Below are 23,913 nucleotides of genomic sequence, written 5' to 3' on the forward strand. Positions count from 1 at the left end.
CCTACCCCGTAGGCAGTGTTCCCAGAGTAGCAGCTCAGGGCTGTTTTGAAGTCATATTTATACCTACTTTTCTTTTCTTTTCTTTTTTTTTTGAGATGGAGTCTCACTTTGTTGCCCAGGCTGGAGTGCAGCAGCACGATCTCTGCTCACTGCAACCTCCGCCTCCCAGGTTCAAGCAATTCTCGTGCCTGAGCCTCCCAAGTAGCCAGGATTATGGGTGCCCACCACCATGCCTGGCTAATTTTTTTGTATGTTTAGTAGAAATTGGGTTTCACCATGTTGCCAAGGCTGGTCTCAAACTCCTGAGCTCAGGTAACCCGCCTACCTCGGCCTCCCAAAGTGCTAGGATTACAGACCTGAGCCACCACGCCCAGGCTATACCTACTTTTAATAGCATGCAGATTAAGGAGGAGATTATGCAGAAATTTCTAGGAAAAGAGTAGTAACTTCTGGGTCATTAGGTCATTACCATGGCAAGGACTGGTACCGCCCAGGTGTTGCCAAGGCAATGGTAAACTGACATGGCACATTGATGGGTGTATCTTATGGAAAGTGGCTTCCGGCCCATCCCTGCCCCACAGACACTAGTCCTCAATTTGGTCCAGTGTCTGTGCCCCACCTCTTACCTTGATTGCAAGAATGTTTTAGGAATGTGCACCTATCAAAAGTCATAACCATATCACCATAACAGCCAGAATAGGATCCTTACACTGGGCAAGAGAAGAAAGGGGATAATGTGACTTGGAGTGGAGAATGCTCCATGATCTGGCTTGAAATGACAGGAGAATGACTGACTGGAGAATGATTGACAGCCCTGAGCTGTCACTCTGGGCACACTGCCTGTTGGGCAGCCGGTACACAAGGGGCAGTCTCTGCCGCTGTACACCATCACTTCAATCAAAATCACGATCTAACACCACCGGCTCACCCTTGACCACTTTCCTCAGCAAAGCCAAGAAGCCTTCTGGGCTAAGTCCCAATGTTGGGGCTTGCCTGCCCTGCATCACAACTTAGTCACCAAATATGCACTGGGCATATGTGCTAGGCATTGGAAATATAACCACAAACAGTGCCTCCTCTTTTGACTAGCTCCCAGCCTAAGGGAGGAGGCAGATGGAAAGATGCACCCCACGGTGGACATGAGCCCAGAGGGTGTTCTAAGAGTACAGAATGCCAAATGATTGAGGGAGAAAGGCTGCCAATCTGCAGTGGCCATTTGGCCTGGAAGATTAGCCAGTTATGATCATACCCTTTTGAAACCCCTGAACGAGTGGTGACCAGCGTAGCCAGCTAAATAAAGCACTCTTTTCCTGGCATACCACTCTACAGAGGGACAGGCGGCTTCTTTAAAACACCAAGTTCCTTTGATCACAAGCAAGCAAAGATGGAAAGGCATAAGCATGGCAGGGTTGCAGCTCTGAGTGGACAGAGGAAACTCAGAACGGCCCGAAGTTGACCCGGGACTCACTTGTACTTTATAACGGAGGTCATCTTGTTGTGGCTAAAGATTCTGCCTGTAACTCACCAGGCTGAACTGGATATTTCTTTTATGATGAGGTTATACAGTAATGGGAATACTGGTGTGCAGACCCCTCTGTGGGCAGACCAGGGTGCTGGAGGTCTTCACCAGCATTCATGGAGCAAACAAGTACTAACTATCTTGGGCAAAGCCAGCAGTGCCCCATTTCTCTGTCATTTCTGTGCTTCATCTGAGTTCCTCTAGGTAATTTTAAAGTAGGGCATGACATTAAAATGGGAGAACTGTCCGTTTGAATTGTGAATGCTTGCAGAAAGTTGTCCTGCCTTTTTCGACAGATAAGCAAGACAGCCTCGTCCTTGCAGCAGGGTGATCCTGCCATGGGGCCGGGTTGATACAAGCACAAATTGTTATCCCAGCTCAGTGAATTGTAGGTGCTGAGAATGGGTGACCTCTGACCCAAAGCGTTCCCTGAGTCAGAGGTTGTGTGAGAGGTGATTACAAGAAAATGTCTTTGTTTCCTTTGTAAGTAGCCTCTGTGTTTGTTTGCTACATTTTCTTTTAATTCTCTACTTTAAAAAATGTTTCCAATCTTTAAAACCAAAGTACTTGTTAAAAACCATTTAAGGGTTGGCGCAGTGACTCATGCCTGAAATCCCAGCACTTTAGGAGGCTAAGCTGGGAGGAGCACTTGAGCCCAGGAGCTCGAGACCAGCCTGGGCGACATAGCAAGACCTCATGTCTACAAAAAATTTAAAAATTAGCCTGTAATTCCAGCTCCTTGGAAGGCTGAGGTGGGAAGATCACTTGAGCCCAGGAGTTCAAGGCTGCAGTGAGCTATGATCACACCACTGCAGTTCAGCCTGGGAGACAGAACGAGATCCTGTCTCTAAATAAATAAATAATTGAAAAGACATTTAAAATTCAGATATCAAAATTAAAAATTTTTTTTAATTGTAAGATAATATTCAGGTTCATACCTGCATTCAACACATTTTATAGCATACAGCATTTCATCCTAAAACTTTTGTTTTTATATTGCTTTCTTCATTCAGAAATATAAATTCAGAAATTATAATACAATTATTATTTGTCAATTAAAAATAAAATTTTAAAAATTTAAAAATAAAAAATAAGGAAACTAAAGTCACTTGTGTACGAGACACCATGCTGGGTACCACGGGGATGGTAATGAGTAAGCCACGCCCCCCCCATGTCTGACAGTGTCGGTAAACTAAGGCATTCTACAAATGTCTGTATTTCAAAACAGTGCCTGATAAGTGTAATAAAAAGGCCATGGGGACCGGGCTCACGCCTGTAATCCCCACACTTTGGGAGACCCAGGCAGGCTGATCACCTGAGGTCAGGAGTTCAAGACCAGCCTGGCCAACATGGTGAAACTCCATCTCTACTAAAAATACAAAAATAACCTGGGCATAGGGGCAGGCACCTGTAATCCCAGCAACTTGGGAGGCTGAGGCAGGAAAATCGCCTGAACCCGAAAGGTGGAGGTTGCAGTGAGCCAAGATCGCATTACTGCACTTCTGTCTGGGCGACAGAGCAAGACTTCATCTCAGAGAAAAAAAAAAAAAAGCCAGGGGCAAACCTGGGAACACTTCGTAGAAGATGCAGATTTTTAAGCTGGATCTTAAGGCACGGACAAGATTAGGGAATCCCAAGGTGAGGCTGGGGAGCTGTGGTAGGGAGGACGTTTCAGGAGGAAGGAATCAGGGCGGCACATCTGGGAAATGGTGAGTGGTGCAGCCTCCCTGCAGCACAGGAAATGCACCTCAGACCCCTTCTCAGAGCTCCCCTCCCTTCCCCTTCCTGCTGCAGTGAAGCTGGCTCTTCCCTAGGTGTCCTCCTCCCAATGCTGCTCCAGACCACTGCCCACCAGGCTCTGGTGGAAACCCCATCCACCAAGGCTCGTGCTATTTAATCCCATCACCCTCTCCCCCTCATCATTCCCGCCACTGTTAGTTCCCTGGCAGTGCAGACTCTGGCAGGCAGTTCAGTCTCTGTCCCCACCGCATCTCCTGACCTTCTGCCACAGTCCTCGACTCCAGCATCCACCCTGGCATCTCAGATCCCGAGTTTCTCAAGTGCCCTCCTCTGCCGTACTCTTGCCACCCCATTCCCCACAGCACATCCCAGGTGGCGTCATCACCCAAAAGAATTTCATCTCCAAAATTGCTGGCTGGATCATTACAGGTCTCCGGACCTTCCAGCTCTGCTGTTTAACTGTTTCTGCAGTGACACTTCCTCCACCTCTGGGGAACCTCTCACCCCTGGATTCCTCTTTCTTTGCCCTGTGACTGTCCCCTTTGCACTGATGTGTCCTCCCTACACAGCCTAGGTCCTGTGCTTGACCCTCTTAGTCAATTCTCTTTTCCTTTCGTCTTCTTTTCACACCTGCCTGGTGAAATCTCACCCAGCCATCATCTCCCGGCTCACATCCAGGCCACCAGCCACTGCTGGAGAAAAATCACTCAACTTTCAAAAGCGGTGCCACTGAAAGGTCACAGCTCACAGCCTCTGGAATTCCTCCGTGCTGCCCCATGCTTCTCTGGCCGACTCTGTCTTCCTCCTCAAACCGTCTTCCTTCTCCCTCATCTTCACACCCTCCTGTCTTCCACCTCACACCATAGTGTCCCTCAGCTGGAAACCTCCTTAGCTTACTGTTACCCCAGCCTCCGGCTCCCACCATTACCGCCCTCTCCACCTGTGCCTGGGATCTGCCCCTTGCCTTGAGCTGAGCCCAGGGTTCATCCCTTCCCTGCCTGGATCCCCTGCTCGCTGCCAGAGCCTTCCCATCCGCATTTAATCGTGATCGGAGGTCTCTCGGCAAAAAACAAAAAACAGAAGAGCCCTTCCTTATCCCACATCCCCCTCCATTTATTTCTTCCCCTTCACAGCCAAAGTTCTCAAAAGAATTATTTACACTGACTGACTCCATTTCCCCACCTCCTACTCACTCCTCAGCCCACTCCAATCTGGCTTCCACACTCATCATTCCACAGAAATGGCTCTCCAGCAAATGACTTCCCCGTCTCTGCACGCAGCGGGTCTCTTTCTGTCCTCACTGTGCTTGACCTCACGGCACCTGTCCACTCGCTTGGCCACCGGTGCCTCCTGGACACACTGCCTTTCTGAGCTTCTGCAAAGCCACCTGCTCCTCCTGGTTTCCCCTTGTCTCTGGGGACGGTTTCTCATTCTCCACTTCTCATCCTCCTCCACCCAGGCTCTGAACCCTGGGATTCCTTGAGGATGAGCTCTCTTCACATCTACTCCTTGGCGTTTTATCCCATATTTGTGCTGCAAACCTCTTTGGCCGCATGGTGAAATCCCTAGATCCCCTTCTCAGAATAATATTTTCAAAAACATAAAATGAGATCCACGGGCTTTCAAAGGAACCCACTTTTATTGAAATAGTCATCAAAATATTTTTAGAAAGTTGTGATTCAGTAATATGCATGCTTCTTTATTAGCACATTAAATAACAAGTGATGGGCGTAAAGGGTATTTTGAGACATCTGCAACAAATGTAATGAGATGTGAAAATAGCTGTGATTTCTAATGGTGACAAAATCACAGGTCCTGCTAATACTGCTGTGGCTTGTTGCCTGCATTCATAGATGAAAAATATGGCTTAGATTTCATTGGAGGTTAGAGAAAATACAGATGTAATTTTTTCCCCATGCAAGTGAATGCCCTGCCCCAAGAAACCCTGCTTCTTGAACATTTCGCCAGCCAAAGTCAAGATGCCGACTGCCAATGACCCCCAAGGTCTACATTTCCCCCCCAAAACCTCACTTTTATCCCCAAATCAGAATATCCAACTGTTTAGTCACTCTCTCGCCTCAGGTATTTCAAAAGACACCTCAAGCCCAACAGGCTCATGCTAAAGGTCCCAGTGTGGCCCTTCCTTCTCTAATGGAGAGATAATTAGTCCATTTTCACATTGCTGATAAAGACATACCCAAGACTGGGTAATTTATAAAGAAAAAGAGGTTTAATGGACTCACAGTTCCACATGGTTGGGGAGGTCTCACGATCATGGCAGAAGGCGAAAGGCACTTCTTACATGGCAACAGGCAGAGAGAACTTGTGCAGGGAAACTCCCCTGTATAAAACCATCAGATCTTGTGAGACTTATTCACTATCACGAGAAAACTCAGGAAAGACCTGCCCCCAAGTTCAGTTACCTCCCACCAGGTCCCTCCCATGACACATGGGAATTGTAGGAGCTACAATTCAAGATGAGATTTGGGTGGGGACACAACCCCATTACATTATGCATTATCATCAGACTCTGACAGTTTCTCTCCATCTCCCCCCACATTGATTTCATCACCAAGTCCTTTCCATTTTACTTCCTCAATATCTTTGAATCCATCTGTGTCATCTTCTCTGCCACCATCTCATTGAGTTACTGCAGCGGCTTCCTAACCAGTCTTCACACTCACACTCCTGCCCCCAGACCCCATTTTCTATAACATAGGTAGAGAGATACAAGCAGGCTGGGCATGGTGGCATGTGCCTGTAATCCCAGCACTTTGGGAGGCCATGGCTGGCAGATCACTTGAGGTCAGGAGTTTGAGACCAGGCTGGCCAAAGTGGTGAAACCCCATCTGTACGAAAAATACAAAAATTAACTGGGCGTGATGGCGTGCGCCTGTAATCCCAGCTACTCAGGAAGCCGAGGCATGAGAATTGCTGGAACCCTGGAGGACAGAGGTTGCAGTGAGCTGAGATCACACCACTGTGCTCCAGCCTGGGTGACAGAATGAGACTCTGTCCCAAAAAAAAAGAGAGAGAGATACTGACAAGCAGAGCTCAGTTCACTTTATTTGCCCACTAAAAAATATGCTGTGTGTTTCACCCACACTGGCTCTGTGTCCTCTGAAGTGCCTGGCCACCTCCTGATAGAGCACCTTTGCACATGCTGCTCCCTCCCCTCGCAGCACTCACCCTCTCCCACCATGCCTCAGATTGCAGCCGAGGTCACTTCCACATGGAGGTTTCCCTCACCGACCACCCGCCAACTAGTAGGATGCCTCCATCTCCTATTCCATGTTCTTATGGCTGTTCCTACTTCCTTTTTTAAAAAAATCTGTGACTCTAGTAATTTGACATTTATTTAAGAATTATTTGATTCCATGATCTACAGCCACACCTAGACTATAAGCTCTATGAGGGCAAGTGCTTTGTTTTACTCATCATTCCCTTATCCCCACTGAACGGTTCCACTGCCTTTTCCATGGAGGTATAACTGTATGCTAGTCCTAAAGCACCAAGGGTAAGATGAGACATATCCCTCCAAATCTGTGTTACATTGACCTCTCTTGTTTTGATTATTGATCTCTCATTGTTACCAGATGATCTCATAAAGGAAGCAATGCTTAATCTAATGAAATAAATATGTATTATGAGCCATACAAGAGAAAGCTAGTGGCCAGGCATGGTGGCTCACACTTGTAATCCCAGCACTTTGGGAGGCTGAAGTGAAACGGTCATTTGAACACAGGAGTTTGAGACCAGCCTAGACAACAAGATGAAACTCCATCTCTACTAAAAATACAAAAATTAGCCGGACATGGTGGCACGCACCTATAGTCCCAGCTACTCAACAGGCTGAGATAGGAGGATTGCTTGAGCCCAGGAAGTTGAGGCTGCAGTGTCAAGAAGGATATTTCCTAGATTTTCTTCTAGGATTTGTATAGCTTGAGGTCTTACATTTAAATCTTTAATCCATCTTAGTTATTTTTTTCATAGGGTGGAAGGTAAAGGTCTAGTTTCACTCTTCTGTCTGTAGTTAGCCAGTTGCCCCAGCACCATTTATTGAATTAGGGAGTCTTTCTCCATTGCTTGCTTTTGTTAGATTTGTCTAAGATCAGATGGTCGTAGGTGTGTGGCTTTATTTCTAAGTTTTCAATTCTGGTTCAGTGGTCTATGTGTCTTTTTTTGTACCAGTACCATGCTGTTTTAGTTACTGTAGCCTTATAGTATAATTTGAAATCAGGTAATTTAATGTCTCCAGCTTTGTTCTTTTTGCTTAGTATTGCTTTGGCTATTTGGGCTCCTTTTTGGTTCCATATGGATTTTAGAATAGCTTTTTTCTAATTCTGTGAAGAATGACCTTGGTAGTTTGATAGGAATAACATCAAATCTGTAAACTGCTTTCAGTAATATGGCCTTTTTAATGATATTCTTTCTTCCAATCCATGAGCATGGAATGCATTTTTGTCTGTCTCTGATTTCTTTCAGCAGTGTTTGTAGTTCTCCTTGCAGATATTTTTCACCTCCTTGGTTAAGTATTCCTAGGCATTTCATTTTCTCTGTGGCTATTGTAAATGGGATTGTGTTCTTGATTTGACTCTCAGCCTGGGCACTATTGATGTATAAAAATGCTACTTATTTTCATACATTGATTTTGTATCCTCAAGCCTTGCTAAAATTGTTTATCAGTTCTGGTAGCCCTTTGATGGAGATTTTAAGGTTTTTTAAGTATAGAATCATATTGTCAATGAAGAGCTGGTTTGACTTCTTCTTTTCCTATTTGGATGCCTTTTCTATTTCTTTCTTTTGCCTGAATGCCCTGGCTAGGACTTCCGGTATTATGTTGAATAGGAGCGGTGAGAGTAGGCATCCTTGTCTTGGAAATGCTACCAGCTTTTGCCCATTCAGTAGGATGTTGGCTGTGAGTTTGTCATAAATGGCTCTTATTATTTTGAGGCATGTTCCTTTAATGCCTAGTTTGTTGAGAGTTTTTTATCATGAAGGATGTTGAATTCTATCGAAAGCTTTTTCTGCATCTATTGGAATGATCTTTTTTTTTTTTTTTTTTTTTTTGAGACAGAGTCTTACTCTGTCGATCAGGCTGGAGTGCAGTGGCACAATCTCGGCTCACAGCAGCCTCTGTCTCCTGAGTTCAAGTGATTCTCCTGCCTCAGCCTCCTGAGTAGCTGGGATTATGGGCGTGCACCACAACACTCAGCTACTTTTTGCATTTTTAGTAGAGATGGGGGTCTCACCATGTTGAGACCACCACAACACTCAGTTAAATTCAGGGCACACACCACAACACGCAGCTAAATTTTGCATTTTTAGTAGAGACGGGGGTCTCACCAAACCATGTTGGCCAGGCTGATCTCAAACTCCCGACCTCAAATGATCCACCCACCTTAGCCTCCCAAAGTGCTGGCATTACAGGCATGAGCCATCATGCCCAGCCCAGGGCCAACAATTTTTAAAAGAAGAAATACAAATGGTCAAGAAACATGAAAAAATGCTCATCATCATCAATCATCAGAGAAATGCAATTCAAAACCACAGTAAGATATCATCTCATATCAGTCAGAATGGCTACTATTAAAAAGTCAAAATACAGGCCAGGTTCGGTGGCCACGCCTGTAATCCCAGCAGTTTGGTAGGCCAAGGTGGGCGGATCACCTGAGGTCAGGAGTTTGAAACCAGCCTGGCCAACATAGTGAAACCCCATCTCTACTAAAAATATAAAAATGACCTGGGTATGGTGGCACATGCCTATAATCCCAGCTACTCCAGAGGCTGAGGCATGAGAATCGTTTGAATCCAGGAGGCAGATTGTACCCCCTGTATCTAAAACCTGCATATGTACCCCCTGTATCTAAAACAAACATTGAAATATTTATTTATTTTTTAAGACAGTCTCACTCTGTCATCCAGGCTGGAGTGCAGTGGCGCAGTCTTGGCTCACTGCAACCTCCCTCTCTCAGGTTCAAGCGATTCTCCTGTCTCAGCCTCCTGAGTAGCTAAGACTACAGGTATGTGCCACCACACCCGGCAAATTTTTTATTTTTAGTGGAGACGAGGTTTCACCATGTTGGCCAGGCTGGTCTCGAACTCCTGAACTCAGGTGATGCGCCTGCCTCAGCTTCCCAAACTGCTGTGATTACAGGCGTGAGCCACTGTGCCTGGCTGAAAAATTTTTTTAAAAGCCAACTTGAATGAACTCCCACTCACCATTTTTGGCACAATTTTAGGAACAAAAAAATTAAATAAAATATATCCTTGAGAACCCAATAATGATTAATAAATAAGAAAAGAGAGAAAAAGAGAAGGCTAGCAAATAATTACAAAAGAAATGTAGAATTAGGCTAGGTGCAGTGGCTCATGCCTATAATTCCAGCACTTTGGGAGGCCGAGGTGGGTAGATCACTTGAGCCTAGAAGTTTAAGACCAGCCTGGCCAACATGATGAAATCCTGTCTCTACTAAAAATACAAAAATTAGCTGGGCATGGTGGTGTGCACCTGTTGTACCTGCTGTTCAGGAGATTGAGGCACAAAAATTGCTTGAACCTGCGAGGCAGAGGTTACAGTGAGCAGAGATCACGCGACTGCACTTCAGCCTGGGTAACAGAGCAAGAGACTGTCTCAAAAAAAAAAAACCAAAATGTAGGATTAGAAAATCATAAATTTTGCTACCCCAATGTAATTATCACTATAGGCAAAGCACATTAAAAGATGGTAAAATCACTGGGTAAAATACTACTTAGGGACAGGCTATTCAATCAGTGCCAAAGAATCATCCCACAGACTCCCTGTTAATTACAAAGGGGGGAAAATGTACTTTACATTGGAGAAATCTGGTGGTCACCACCTTATCCTTATAGATCAAACACAGCATCTACCAATATTGGGACAACCTAACGAGGCACCTACTGATAGAATGTTATAAAGAAGGACAACACACCACCTACAAAATAATCACACCCAAAATGATTAAACTGCACTTTATGATGAGGAGCAATCAAATTTAGAACATAAGCCATTCTGTGAGATAGCTGGCTGGATCTCTTCCAAATGGGAAAAATCATTAAAAAGCCAAAAAGACCAGAGAATAGTTCTAGATTAAAAGATGAAAGAGACACAGTGCCTTGACTGAATTATTGATCCAAATGTAGAGCTAAAATGACATCTTGGGGACAGTTGGGTTGGAATATGCTCTGTATACTAGAAAATATTATGGAATGATTAAATTTTCTTAGGTAAAATAATGGTATTGTGGTATTGCAGGAGAATGTCTATTTTAATAGGAGATGCACGCTGAAGTATTTGGGGTAAAGTATTTGGGTCTCGCTATGTTGTCCAGGCTGGTCTCAAACTCCTGGGCTTAAGCGCCTCAGCCTCCCACAGTGCTGGGATTACAGGTGTGAGCCGCCATGCCTGGCTGCGTTCCAGTTTTTTTTAATCTAGCAATTTTCTGGCCACATACTGCTTCCTTTCCCTCTTCCCATCACACAGAACCCTGCTCCTGCTACAGCCAGAGAACGCTGTACACAGGTGTCCCTAGTGGAAGTGAGGTGGAGGTGGGGGTGGGGGTGGGGGAATGTGAATGTGTGGTCACCAGCCATGTAAACTGAACCGAACGGTGATTTCTGCAGCACACAAAGGATTGCCTGGCATTATAAGAAGTATCTCACATGTCCCGCTTGCCATGTCAGTAACTTGCAGCACTGTTTCACTCGGTGGCCATTCTGTGGTGAGCCGAATAGTAATTTCGAAACAAGTTCTCAAGACCCACATGCCTGTCCTTCAGAGGGCACCCCCATAGTGTTGAAATGTTACGAAGACTTAAATCACCAAGGCCACTCTCCAGTCAGGGCCGTAGGCTGGGTCATTCCAACTTGCTAGCCTGAAAATCCGAGAGAAGCCTGCAGGCAGGAGAGTGTTCTCTATAGAACTCAATGGTAGACAGGTGCCTGTGATATTTATGCATCTGGCAGCCCAACTGACATTTTTTTGAGACAGAGAACTGCTCTGTTGCCCAGGCTGGAATGCAGTGGCACAATCTCGGCTCACTACAACCTCCGCCTCCCAGGTTCAAGCAATTCTAGTGCCTCAGCTTCCCAAGTAGCTGGAATTACAGGCGCACGCCACCACACCTGGCTAATTTTTTTGTATTTTCAGTAGAGACAGGGCTTCATTCACCATGCTGGCCAGGCTGGTCTCAAACTCATGGCCTCAAGTTTTCTGCCCGCCTTGGCCTCCCAAAGTGCTGGGATTACAGGCGTGAGCCACTGCGCCGAGACTCCAAAAAGAATCTTGAGGCAAAATGGAGACCGGGGCATCTAGTGCCTTGTCTTACCCGGCTCCATCTGGCAGCCAGATAGGGGAGACAAATGAGGGTCAGAAGCAGTTTGATTCAGGTGGGTGGTACCTGAGTCCAGAAAGAAGCCCACTGATCCTCATTCTTTATTGTCCAAGCTTACAGTTCTGGCACACTCAAATTGTCCTGAATACACAGGAGGGATTTTGCTGCTGCAAGAGTTTTCTTCTGGACAAGAGAAAGTTTTGCCTGCTTTGTGCTGCAACAGCACTTTGTGCAGAACATATTTTATATTTCATGACTCCGGAAAGGTAACCGTCCTATCCAGAATGCTATTTATACAAGCTGCCCTCAATTCCCTAAGGCGGTTTTTGTGTCTGAGGCAGTTTGAGTGTGGGCTTTGGGGACGGCGCTCTGAAGGTTCTCATTGGCACACACAGCCCCTTGATCGACCTTCCCACGTTGTCACTGTTTAAAGGTTGAGGTTCACTGCCTCGATCACATTCTTTTATCATCTCACGAGACCAAGTTCATTTCAAATGTACTCAACACAACACAGTCTGGTGCCAGCTTGACACTACCCTTTGCCTTTTCCCTCCCATCCACAGCAAGCTGTGCCCTGAGCTGTATCATAGATCCACTCAGCTCAGCCTCCATCACACGACACACGGCAAAGATGGGTTCGGTACACATCAATCAGAATTCAGTAGCGCCTCTCGGGGAGGGGCAGAAATGGCATATCAGTTGAGAACCAGTTTCCTGGTTCTTGGAAAGGAGCCATCAGGCAAGAGTTGGAAAATAACTTGCAGCCTTTTCTGTCCCTGACTGCCTTATTCTACTTGCTCTTCTGGTCATCTCTGCTCGTGGTCGCCTTATCATTCCAGACACCATATGGTTAGGTCCTAGTTGTTAAGAATCTAATCATCCTCACATTCCCAGGGAAATACATCCCCCTTCCCAACCCATGTGTCTTCATCTTCCAGGACATCTAACTTGAACCATGATGTCATTACCTCACTGCCCAATGCCACATTCCCCAGTTAAGCTCCTTCTCTTCTCAGGGTGGGTCTTTCTCTGAACTTTTGAAAGAGCGTAACCCTGGGCAAAGTGATAGCTCTACTTTATTATGTAAGAGGCCATTAGAGGAAGTTCGGGATCTTTGGAAAAAGTTTAAAAATGACAATTCTCAAGTAAATAGTAATTTTATCAGCTTAGTTAACATGGCTTTTTTAGAACTTTCATCAAATTCTCAATAGAGAACATGAAGTATACTCAAGTATCATAGGTTTTTGTTTTATTTTGGTTTCTTCTTTTTAATTTCGTGGGCTTTGATTTTTTTTTTTTTTTTTTTTTTTTTTTTGAGACAGAGTTTTTCTCTGTCGCCCAGGCTGGAGTGCAGTGGCGAAATCTTGGCTCACTACAAGCTTCATCTCCCGGGTTTTAGCGATTCTCCTGCCTCAGCCTCCTAAGTAACTGGGATTACAGATGCCCGTCACCATGCCCAGCTAATTTTTGTATTTTTAGTAGGGGGTTTCACCATGTTGGTCAGGCTGGTCTCAAACTCCTGACTTCGTGATCTGCCTGCCTCAACTTGCCAAAATGCTGGGATTACAGGCGTGAACCACCATGCCCAGCCGTGGGCTTTGATTTTTAAAGATAGAGCTGTTTTTTTCCCCCCAAAGAAATAGCAGTGTGCTGTTGCCTCCACCTCCAAGTGACATTTCAACTTGGAAACACATGAGGAAGAAATGAAAATTGTAATTATTTTTCAAAAGTACAAGAGGAAAAGATGCAATTTTAAAATCAACTTTAAATTTAAAATTTTAATTACTATTGTTTGATTATCTCTACTGTTGTTAAATATTTGCCATTAGAGCTTTACTGTCTGAAAAACTGTTACACCATATTTTCTTCAAACTAGGTAAATTTCAATGGCCATTTATAAGACTATCATAGATTATATTCCTTGGAGAAGAAACCAAGTGTCCGGTGTGGAACTAACCCACGTCGCCATGTATACCCTTTTGGAACAGGTGAAATCCGATAGGATTTTTCTTTGGGGACTTGGCTTTGGTTTCAGCCACAGGTAGCAAATGTTTAGTAGTTAGCTAGTTAATTTTCTTAATGGCTGAACATTAATTAATGGCTAATTATAAAAGCCAATACTTACATGGCACTTACTGGGTTACATGTATATGGTGCTGTTCTAAGTACTATACATACATATATATGTTGTGTAATCCTCACAAAACCACCAAAAAGTGGATACTGTTGTTCACGGATGAGAAATCTGAGCTCCAGAGAAATGAACTAACCCAATGTCACACAATTACTAGGTGCAAGAGCTGGGATTCACTCCCGTGGAGCTGGGCTCCATGGTCTTAAATACCATACTTTAGTGCCGGGATGATTTACTACAACTTCTCCCACCCAAGGACGATCCTCCCTGCGTGATAGGATGGATTTTCATGAAGGAGGATAGGCCAGGTGCTGTGGCTCAGGTCTGTAATCCTAGCACTTTGGGAGGCTATGGCGGGCAGATTGCCTGAGCTCAGGAGCTTGAGACCAGCCTGAGCAACACAGTGAAACCCTGTCTCTACTAAAAACACAAAAAATTAGCCAGGAATGGCAGTGTGTTCCTGTAATCCCAGCTACTCGGGAGGCTGAGGTAGGAAAATTGCTTGAACCTGGAAGGCGGAGGTTGCAGTGAGCCGAGATCGCGCTACTGCACTCCAGCCTGGGCAACAGAGCGAGATTTTGTCTCCAAAAAAAAAAAAAAAAAAAAAAAGAAAAGAGGATAGATGGAAATGGCTGAGAACATAAGAGGGCAGAATGAAGACAAAAAGGTGGATGTGATTTATTTAAGATTTCTCAATGAGGCGAGCAGGAAAATCCATTAGCACGTTTGTATTATACTTCTTGCCATCGTGCCTTCAGTTTATAACCGATAAAACACCGACTTCTAGCTGCAATTTCTAGACTCTTAGGGGTTACTGCCTAAAGATAACGTTAATTGAACCAAAGAAGGATGTACTCACATTGCAGGCTCACGGTGCCGCAGGTAACAGGATGGTTTAATCGGCCAAGCTCTCACCTCTTCAGTGCACCAAAGGCTTGAGGTTTAATGAATGGGTGGAGGAAGGATAAACAGGGCTTAACACCCCAACCAATCAAGAGGGCTGTTGGCCAGCTCCTCCCTATCCACCTCAGCCTGGGGCAAGCCAAGAATTCCGGCCCTGGCTGGCGGTAATGGAGATGGATTGCTAAAATGGGTGGACACCTGCTGCTGATGCTGCTGACACAGGTGTTGGGCATCCTCGCCTGAGGCATTTTTTCCTCCCTTTCTGCTGGCTGGAAAGAAAGGGCTGACGTGCAGGGCCCTGCAGGAGTTGACTTAACCCACGACATTAAGCTGATTGTGTTGGGCAGTTTGTGGAAGAAATTCTGTCCCATATTAATTGATGCTCTTCTTGGGACCCAATTCCAGGGCTGTGACTTCCAGGACCCAATTACAACAACAATCTTAGGTCGCATACTTAAAATTGGCCCATGTTTTCTTTTCTGAGAATAGAGAACCCATCTCATGTTCAGAAATGACCTAATGTTTCAGCCAAGCACGGTGGCTCACGCCTGTATTTCCAGCATTTTGGGAGGCCGAGACAGGTGGATCACCTAAGGTCAGGAGTTCAAGACCAGCCTGGCCAACATGGTGAAACCCCGTCTCTACTAAAAATACAAAAATTAGCTGGGCGTGGTGGCGCGTGCCTGTAATCCCAGCTACTCAGGAGGCTGAGGCAGGAGAATCACTTGAACCTGGGAGGCGGAGGTTGCAGTGAGCCGAGATGGCACCACTGCACTCCAGCCTGGGCGCTAAGAGTGAAACTTTGTCTCAAAAAAAAAAAAAAAAGAAGAAGAAGAAGAAAAAGAAAAGAAAAGAAATGACCTAAAGTTTCGTCTTTGACATTTTGGAATAATTTGCAAGGATTTTGATTAAATAGCAAAATCGAAAGAGAAAGGAGAGAACAATCAGTTGGTTGCGTCTCGTGTTTTTCCCACCCCTTTATCTGAGGGTGGTCTGTTTTCTGAAACTGTGCAGAGAAACAAGAATTATTAGCTTGAAGGCTGTATCCAAACTCTAAATTTAAAAACATGATTCATCATCTTGGAGGATAATGATCTGTCCACCTGTAGATTTATATGGACTTCTTTACAGAAGACTGGCACATAGAGGACTTTCTTAGAATTTAGTTTGTCTTACATCACACCCAATAATTCAGAGCTATTCAGAGTATCTTCCTGAGTCAGGAGCCTGTGAAATGAAAATGCCACAACTGTCAGGGAGAACGATGAGCAAGATCAATACAAATTGCAACAGTTGGGGGGTACTGAGGATGTTTATTTAGCATTCTATGTCTGCAAAAGACCACATTTTCAGAAGACTTTCCAACACTGGACTACGAGTTCTCCCCCTCACCGGCGGCCCCCCAGGGTCATGGAGGGGGGAACCTAGTGATTTGTTTGTTGCAGAACAGATAGCCTAGTAAGTCATAGCAACACCAGGACCTAAAGCCATAAGGCTGTACTTAAATCACCTTGAAGACCAGGTTTCTGATATTTATACTGTTTTCATCCTTTCTTTGGTAGGTGTAAGTGTAGCCAAGTATAAAGCTGTTCCATGCCTGGATAATTTTTATTGCGTCTGCAAGGCTGTGTTGAGATATTCTGACACAGCAAGAATCATGATTTGTCCACGCATAGATTTAGACTGACTTCTTTATAGAAGACGGACAAGGAGGGGACTTTTAAAAAGATTAGGCTGTCTCCTGTTGCATCCAACAATGCAGAGTATTGAAACTGAGGTCTGATTTAATCGGTCTCCGGCACGCTATCTACATTTCCTTGTCATTGTCAAGTATATGATTAACACAAGGAACATTTTTTTTTTCTAGCCTATCTCGAAAGTAGTTCAACTAACAAACAATGCAAAGTTTAAAAGCACTGATTTTTTTTTTCTCCTGCTTTCATATGTAGCTTTCAACATGAGCTATTTATCGGTCATCAAATTACTTAAGGGTCAGAAATGCATTCTTTTCATAATGTTCTACAAAACACACTCATAGAAAAATGCATTCTTTCCTAACGTTCTATAAAACAGACTCATTAACTCTGCTGTTATTTCTAAGTTGCTACGCCCAGTCCATCTGAATCTCTCTGATGAAAGGGTGCATTGACCCTGGCAGAAGACTCTAGGATTATTGCTGGAGGGGGTCACTGCATTTGCCTCATTTCTGTTTTCTCTGCCCACTGATACTTAGACATCTTTCTTTTTTGGTAGAGTTCTGGTGAAGAGGATCCTCTAACTGAACGAAGGTCATCTACCAAGATATCTGCATTTAAATGTGACTCCAAACTTCCAGCAATTGACGAAACATCAGTCAAGCAGAAACATAAAAGTACCATGACTGCAAGGAAAGCAGAGAGAGCGGGCCCCAGCAAGCCCTCTCCAGGTGAGTGGCTGGCTTATTGAAATTCATAAGATTTAAAATCCTGGTATTAAAAATAACGACAACAGGCCAGGCGCAGTGGCTCATGCCTGTAATCCTAGCACTTTGAGAGGCTGAGGCTGGCAGATCGCTTGAGGTCAGGAGTTCGAGACCAGCCTGGCCAACATGGCAAAACCCCTGTCTCTACTGGGGAGGCTGAGGCAGGAGGATCGCTTGAACCCGGTAGGCAGAGGTTGCAGTGAGCCAAGATTGCACCACTACACTCCAGCCTGGGTGACAGAGCAAGACGCCATCTCAAAAGTAGAGAAATTAAATAAATAAATATAACAACAATCAAATTGGGGGTATTGATTAAACCTAATGTTTTCCGAATGGCTAATTCAGGTTTTGAAAGGCCAGTGATCCTATGCAAACAGTAAAAAAAAACATTAATTTCAGAGTAGAATATAAGGTCGTGGAGGCATGAATCATGCAACGTAACTTCCTCCACTGCCCGCATTTCTGCCCCATCATTAGGGTAGCATCAGCCTAGAGTTGCTGCCTTTTCATCTTCTTCACCCTTCTAGGGGATAAAGGCATTTGGCCCCAGGTATCAAGTTTTATGGCTCAAACAAGAGCCTAAAGAGAAGCTTTCAAATACATCTGAATAGCATAATTTATAGCCTAGAGAGAAAGTAATAAAGTTCTCCTGTTCTGGGTTTGTCCTCTCCGAGAGAAAAGGTGCTTGATAAATCCTCCCTTTTGTGCAATTTGGAAAAAGAGTCGCTCTTTAGCTGCCTTAGAGCAAAGACCAATCTTCTGCTTGGGGCAGGAGTGACTTAATAGTATCCACAAAGGGGCTAAAATTCACTGAAAATTGAACGTCTCTCGGGCTCATCGCCATCGAAGACAACAGCTATAAGACAAATTTGATTTGATACCTCCGGGAACTGAGGTTTAAGTTGGAGTAACTAGACAGAAAGGTCTAAGTTGAATGGAAAGGATCCAGGCTAACTGCTGAAGAATTCGTCAATAGCATGCAGTTCATTAAAATCCAAATCACAGCTACTTTCCAATCCTAAATCGCTTCTGCCAGGCAACCACCGGTCCAGCTAAGTCTTCATGCCTTTTTAGAACATGGCAGCTTTCACTCAGATTCACCACCCACATTTTACTGCTTTAACGAAGTCAAAATCAAATTGACTTCTGAAGGGATATCCTCTCAGGCAAAGCCCCAACTCTTGCATCTTATTTAATCAGGGGAGAAAGTATCATCACAGTTCATTTCTCATTTTAAAGGCTTTTGGTAGGAATTAGGCTTTTAACTCAGCGGTTTAAGGTTGAAATAGAGCAGGTAAGGTCATTCCACCAATATTTCAAAATACAAGTTGTAATTTATTGAATTGAGGATGTTTTTAGCGGCAAAATTTGAATTTGAATTTAAGGGTTTTTTTGTTTGTTTTGTTGTTTGTTTGAGACAGAGTCTCGCTCTGTTGCCCAGGCTGGAGTGCAGTGGCGCTATCTCAGCTCAGTGCAACCTCTGCCTCCCGGGTTCAAGTGATTTCCGGCTAATTTTTGTATTTTTAGTAAAGACAGCATTTCACCATGTTGGCCAGGCTGGTCTCGAACTCCTAATCTCGAAGATTCGCCCGCCTCGGCCTCTCAAAGTGCTAGGATTACCTTGGCCTCCCAAAGTGCTAGGATTACAGGCGTGAGCCACCATGCCCAGCCTGAATTTAAGTTTAAATAATGCAACCCCACATGTGCAATATAATTTTTAGCCCTCTTGCTAAAATCAGGTGGTTGTTTGCATATAGTACGCTTTCTCATGGTGGAGAAAAGTCATTAAAACGAACTGTTGAGATCCACTCAATGCTTTAGTTTGTCTGATTAATACAGACGTTCAGCAAACTCTGTATGGAACTTACAGCACTAACAAAAAGGGGGAATTAATGCACTTAACAGTCTTTAAAACATCACATTTGAAGAATTACCAGGCTGAAAAACACCAAGTTTCAGTGACAGAGCCAGGTTGGCAGAAAGATATCTATTTCATCAAATGAGGGATGTTGCTTGTAGTAAAAGCCTCTACAAACCGCTTGCTTCATCACTGCATTATGGCCCTAGACCACGTCCAAGTCCCATGTGGCCATGAGCGAGGCTGTGGCCTGGCTGTCCCCAAGCAGAGCAGTCCTGGTGATGGATGGCAGTTGCTGCAGAAGCAGAATCAGTTGTGCAGCAATCTGGCTAACAACAAAGCACTGATGTGTTAAGAACCATCCATTTTACATGTGTAGACTCACCCTCTGGGCTCCCTAATTAGCATAGCAAAATGAGCACCGAGACACGGCAAGGATTTCAGCTGAGTCCGTTCAGGAACAGTTGAGCTCGGTGGCGGTCATGATGCAGTTTTTTGCTGTTACATAAAAATAGGATTTGGTACCTGAATTAGCTGGACACGTTGATCGAGTTCACTAGTTAAATTCAGTTCCTTGCTTTTCTTCACCTCTGTAGAGAGATATTTCTCTAAAGCATTTTGAGGGTGATACAAAGTTGGCAATAAGTCATCAAAACTCCTTCCATGTCAGACCTGAGATTCTGTATGAAATTGAAGCTCCAAACATGGTGAAATTCCTTTGCAACATCTGCCTAATAGGTATACTTCCTACACTTCCTGTGTTATACCAGACTTTCACCGAATAAGATAATATAGCCAGGGAACATGGCTCGACTCACTGCAAATCTATGTAATGATAATCCATGTCATCAAAAAAGGGTTTTTCTTTGTATGTAATCTGCCATCTGGAATCTCCAAAACAACTATGTAAAATATAGCAACTATCAATGCCCTCTACAAACAGGTTTGTAACCGAGAAGGCATCCGATTGCTCTTCATCCTGTGAGAAGGAATTCATGCATTTAAATTAAGTTTGTATCATCCATGAAACTGCTTCTGGACGACTGACTTGTGATGTTCCTTGTTATCTGTCTCCATGCAGTGGTGCGTGCAGTTTATGGGCAAGTGTTTTGGAGTCAAAATGTTTGCATTTCCATCTGGGCACCATTGATTTGCTGTCTACCTTTGGCCAAGTAATGCATCTCTGTGCCTCAGTTTCCTCACCTGTACCATGGGAAGAAGGGCTAAAAACAGATCCTGCCTGCTGAGATTGCTGTGAGAACTCAATGATGAAACATACATGCGGCCTTTAGGACAGTCCCTGCTGCTGTGGCCACTCAATTAATGATCCCATTATGATTCCTAGCACATGAGAGCAGCAGGTTGTAAGGAGAATGGACTAGAAAACTTTGTTTTCTTTGCCTTAAGGTTGTCCTCCCAAAACATCTTTTTTTCTGTACAAAAATCAGTTTCATTTTATTGATTGACTGATTGATTGATTACTGAGACAGGGTCTCACTGCATAGCCCAGGCTGGAGTGTACTGGTGCAATCAGGTCACTGCAACCTCAAACTCCTGGGCTCAAGTGATCCTCCTACCTCAGCCTCCTGAGTAGCTAAGACCACAGGCACACACCACTGTGCTCAGCTAATTTTTTTATTTTGTAGAGACGGGTTCTCACTATGTTGTCCAGGCAGGTCTCAAACTCCTGGACTCAACTGAGCCTCTGACCTCAGCCTCCCAAGTAGCTGTGACTACAGGCACATGCCACTATGCCTGGCTAATTTTTTTTACCTTTTATGAAGACAAGGTCTTGCTTTGTTGCTCAGGCTGGTCTTGAACTCCTGGGCTCAAGTGATCCTCCCACCTTGGCCTCCCAAAGTGCTGGGATTACAGACATGAGCCACAGCACCTGGCTCAGAGTTGTATTTTTTAGAATCTCTAACATAAATGCAGGTACAAATACTTTTACAACACTCTGAGTTTCCAAAGCAAAATGCCAAATGGAAAAAGATGAAGAATCAGACAGCATTCACCAAGCCAGAGATAGGCTTTATCTCCAGAAAGACGTGGAAAATTCCAGCAGTGAGTCAGGACCTGGCTGGGTCTCACGTGCAATCAACTCAGAAATCCCACATCATGAACACTGGTGTAGGGTGAGCTGTGAGCCTAGTAGAGTTACATGTTCTTAGTTACAAGTTCAGAATTGTAGACAGATCCTTGAGACCCAGAACAGCCAGCAGGCCCAGCAAGTAAGTGCAGAGGCACAGGGACATTTGGGGACCTGCGGTGGCCTCCAAGGCCTGTCTGCTCCCAAGACCTCTCCCAGCCCCATCCCAAGTTGGAGAGGAAGGAGCTGCCTCTCCTTTCCAGGACACAGAGGGTCATCCAAAGGCCACTGTTCTGTGGGGTTCCTGCGCCTGGAGTCCTAATGAGCTCCCTACCCCACAGCCAGACATGTGGGAAGCGAGCGTCCCCTCTCTCGCCCTCTGCTCTCACCTGGAGCCTGGACATGGTCCCCTGAGTTATGTGCCAGGAAGACAGATCTGGATGGAGTCCTGCGAACCTGCTTCCAAAATCTTGCCCTTTAAAACAAGGCCAAGTGTTCTGAAATTATCCTCACTTATTATCAAGTGCATCATTAGTCACTGCTGGATTCAGATTTGTAGGAGTAACAAGACTTTTCAGCCATAGAGTAGATTACTGTGAAGACAGGTTCTTGTAAAACTAAGAAAAAGCAATGCATTCAGATGTTAAAAGACAAACATCCAAAATAACTGTGGTCTCTTTTGGATTGGGAAATATTTATTTGAAGAGCAGCCTGAAAGAGAAATTTGAGGGCAAACCCTAAATCCTCATAATTCACCTTGCAAATAAATTCTCCTGAAGATTTTCTCTGAAAGGCCAAGATTAATGGCTTTCGTGGCAAGTCCAACTGGTGTCCAGCAACTTTCCAAGCTACCTGCCAAGTTAGAAAAAACAAAACAAGGCCGGGCGCGGTGACTCACGCCTGTAATCCCAGCACTTTGGGAGGCCGAGGCAGGTGGATCACCTGAGGTCAGGAGACCAGCCTGGCCAAAATGGTGAAACTCCGTCTCTACTAAAAATACAAAAAATTAGCCGGGTGTGGTGGTGGGCGCCTGTAATCACAGCTACTTGGGAGGCTGAGGAAGGAGAATTGATTGAACCTGGGAGGTGGAGGTTGCAGTAAGCCAAGATCATGCCACTGCACTCCAGCCTGGGTGACAGAGTGAGATTCTGTCTCAAAAAAAAAAAAGAAAGAAATAACAATTTAAGTGGATATTCCCACTTTTTAACAGAGAATCATAATTATCAGTCCAGTTATGATACATGCTCTCAAGATGGGGACTTGGGATCGACGCAGAACCCAGAATTAAGTCCTGGCTCCAAACCCTGGTGCTATCACTCTATAGCCCTATAAATGTGAGTGATGCAATCAGATTGGCATTTTTAAAAGCTGACTCTGGCTGCGGCATGGAGAAGGGGCCGGCTGAGCGTGTGAGGGTGGCCAGATGCAGCCGAGAGACCAGACAAGTGGCAGTTGCAAGGGACTGGGGGAGAAATGAGAAGGGCTTGAGCAGGAGCAAAAGCAGAGGGAAGAGGGGTAGGTGCAGTGGCTCATACCTGTAATCCTAGCAATTTGGGAGGCTGAGATGGGAGGATTGCCTGAGGCCGGGTGTTCAAGACCAGCCTGGTCAACATAGTGACACCCCCATCTCTATTTTTTAAAAAAAGCAGAGGAAATAGGAAGAGGGAGTGGGCTTGAGGGACATTTAAGGAAGTAAAGCTGGCAGAACTTGGTAACTTGGATGTAGGGATGAGGAAGAAAGAGGAATTGAAGGGAACTCAGGAATCTGGCCCAGGAAACTAAGACAGTGGAGGCTGCCTCTGCCAAGGCTGCGGAAGAAGGAGAGTGTGGGTCCCCTTTTGTCGTGTTGTCTTTGAGGTGCAGGCAGGGCAGCCAGGTGGAAATGCCAGGAAGTATCTGGGGACCCAGGTCTGCCGCTCCACAGAGCACTCCCCTTCCTCCCATAGCACTTGCTGGTAGGAACCCAAGGGCCTGCAGTGAGTAAGAGGTGGCTGAAACTATAAGAATGTCTCCCCTGGAAGAGGGGATGGAGTCAGAAGAGAGGCGCTGGGGGAACTTTGGGAGATAAGAATGAGTGAAGACAGCTAGAGAGAGAAATGATCCCGAGAAATAGGAGCCACTGCTGGAGCCATTTAGGAAGAAAGAAGTGGGTAATATTTACTCGAATCCTCTGTGGCCTGGCACTAAGAACTGGGACCCCTCCATGATAGGCGATCGTTATTCTTTCTTTTTTTTTTTTTTGAGACGGAGTCTCGCTCTGTCATCCAGGCTGGAGTACAATAGCCCAATCGCAGCTCACTGCAAACTCTGCCTCCCTGGGTTCAAGCATTTCTCCTGCCTCAGCCTCCCGAATAGTTGGGATTACAGGCATGCACCACCATGCCCAGCTAATTTTGTATTTTTAGTAGAGACAGGATTTCACCACGTTGGCCAGGCTGGTCTCGAAATCCTGACCTCAAGTGATCCGCCTGCCTCGGTCTCCTGAAGTGCTGGGATTACAGGTGTGTGCCACCACGCCCAGCCTTAAGTGATAGTTTTCAACTCGCTGGCTACAACCATGGCATTTTAGACTTGGAACTGATTTTAGCTGCAGCGTCTCCCAAACTTTTCTGACAATAAGAATCACCAGGGAGGGTCTTCATAAAAATAAAAATTCCTGCTTCCCGTCCCTGACCCACAGCATCAGAGTCGCCAATAAAGGGGCCTGCAAAACTGTATTTTGAACAAGTACAGCAGGTGATTCTCATCACCAGGGTTTGGGCAGCTGTCTCAGAGCCTTGCTTTTCCAAACGTTAGCACTCAAGAGTAACACCTGGAGCTCCTGAGCAACTACAGATTCTGATTCAGAAGGCCTG

The 23,913-nt window shown here is 45.1% G+C and overlaps 1 protein-coding gene across 2 annotated transcripts in view; it reads left to right on the top strand.

The window, feature by feature from the left end:
* Positions 1-23,913, top strand: part of MARCHF10 (membrane associated ring-CH-type finger 10) — a 101,600-nt gene that overhangs the window by 26,967 nt on the left and 50,720 nt on the right. For both annotated transcript variants that reach the window (XM_064369740.1, XM_064369741.1), the window contains one exon: positions 16,904-17,075. In XM_064369740.1, the coding sequence (XP_064225810.1) occupies positions 16,904-17,075 (172 nt within the window). The remainder of the gene's footprint in view (positions 1-16,903; positions 17,076-23,913) is intronic.

Source organism: Aotus nancymaae, unplaced genomic scaffold, assembly GCF_030222135.1.
Source record: "Aotus nancymaae isolate 86718 unplaced genomic scaffold, 86718_ANA_hifiasm-v0.15.2.pri h1tg000089l, whole genome shotgun sequence".
Lineage (NCBI taxonomy): Eukaryota > Metazoa > Chordata > Mammalia > Primates > Aotidae > Aotus > Aotus nancymaae.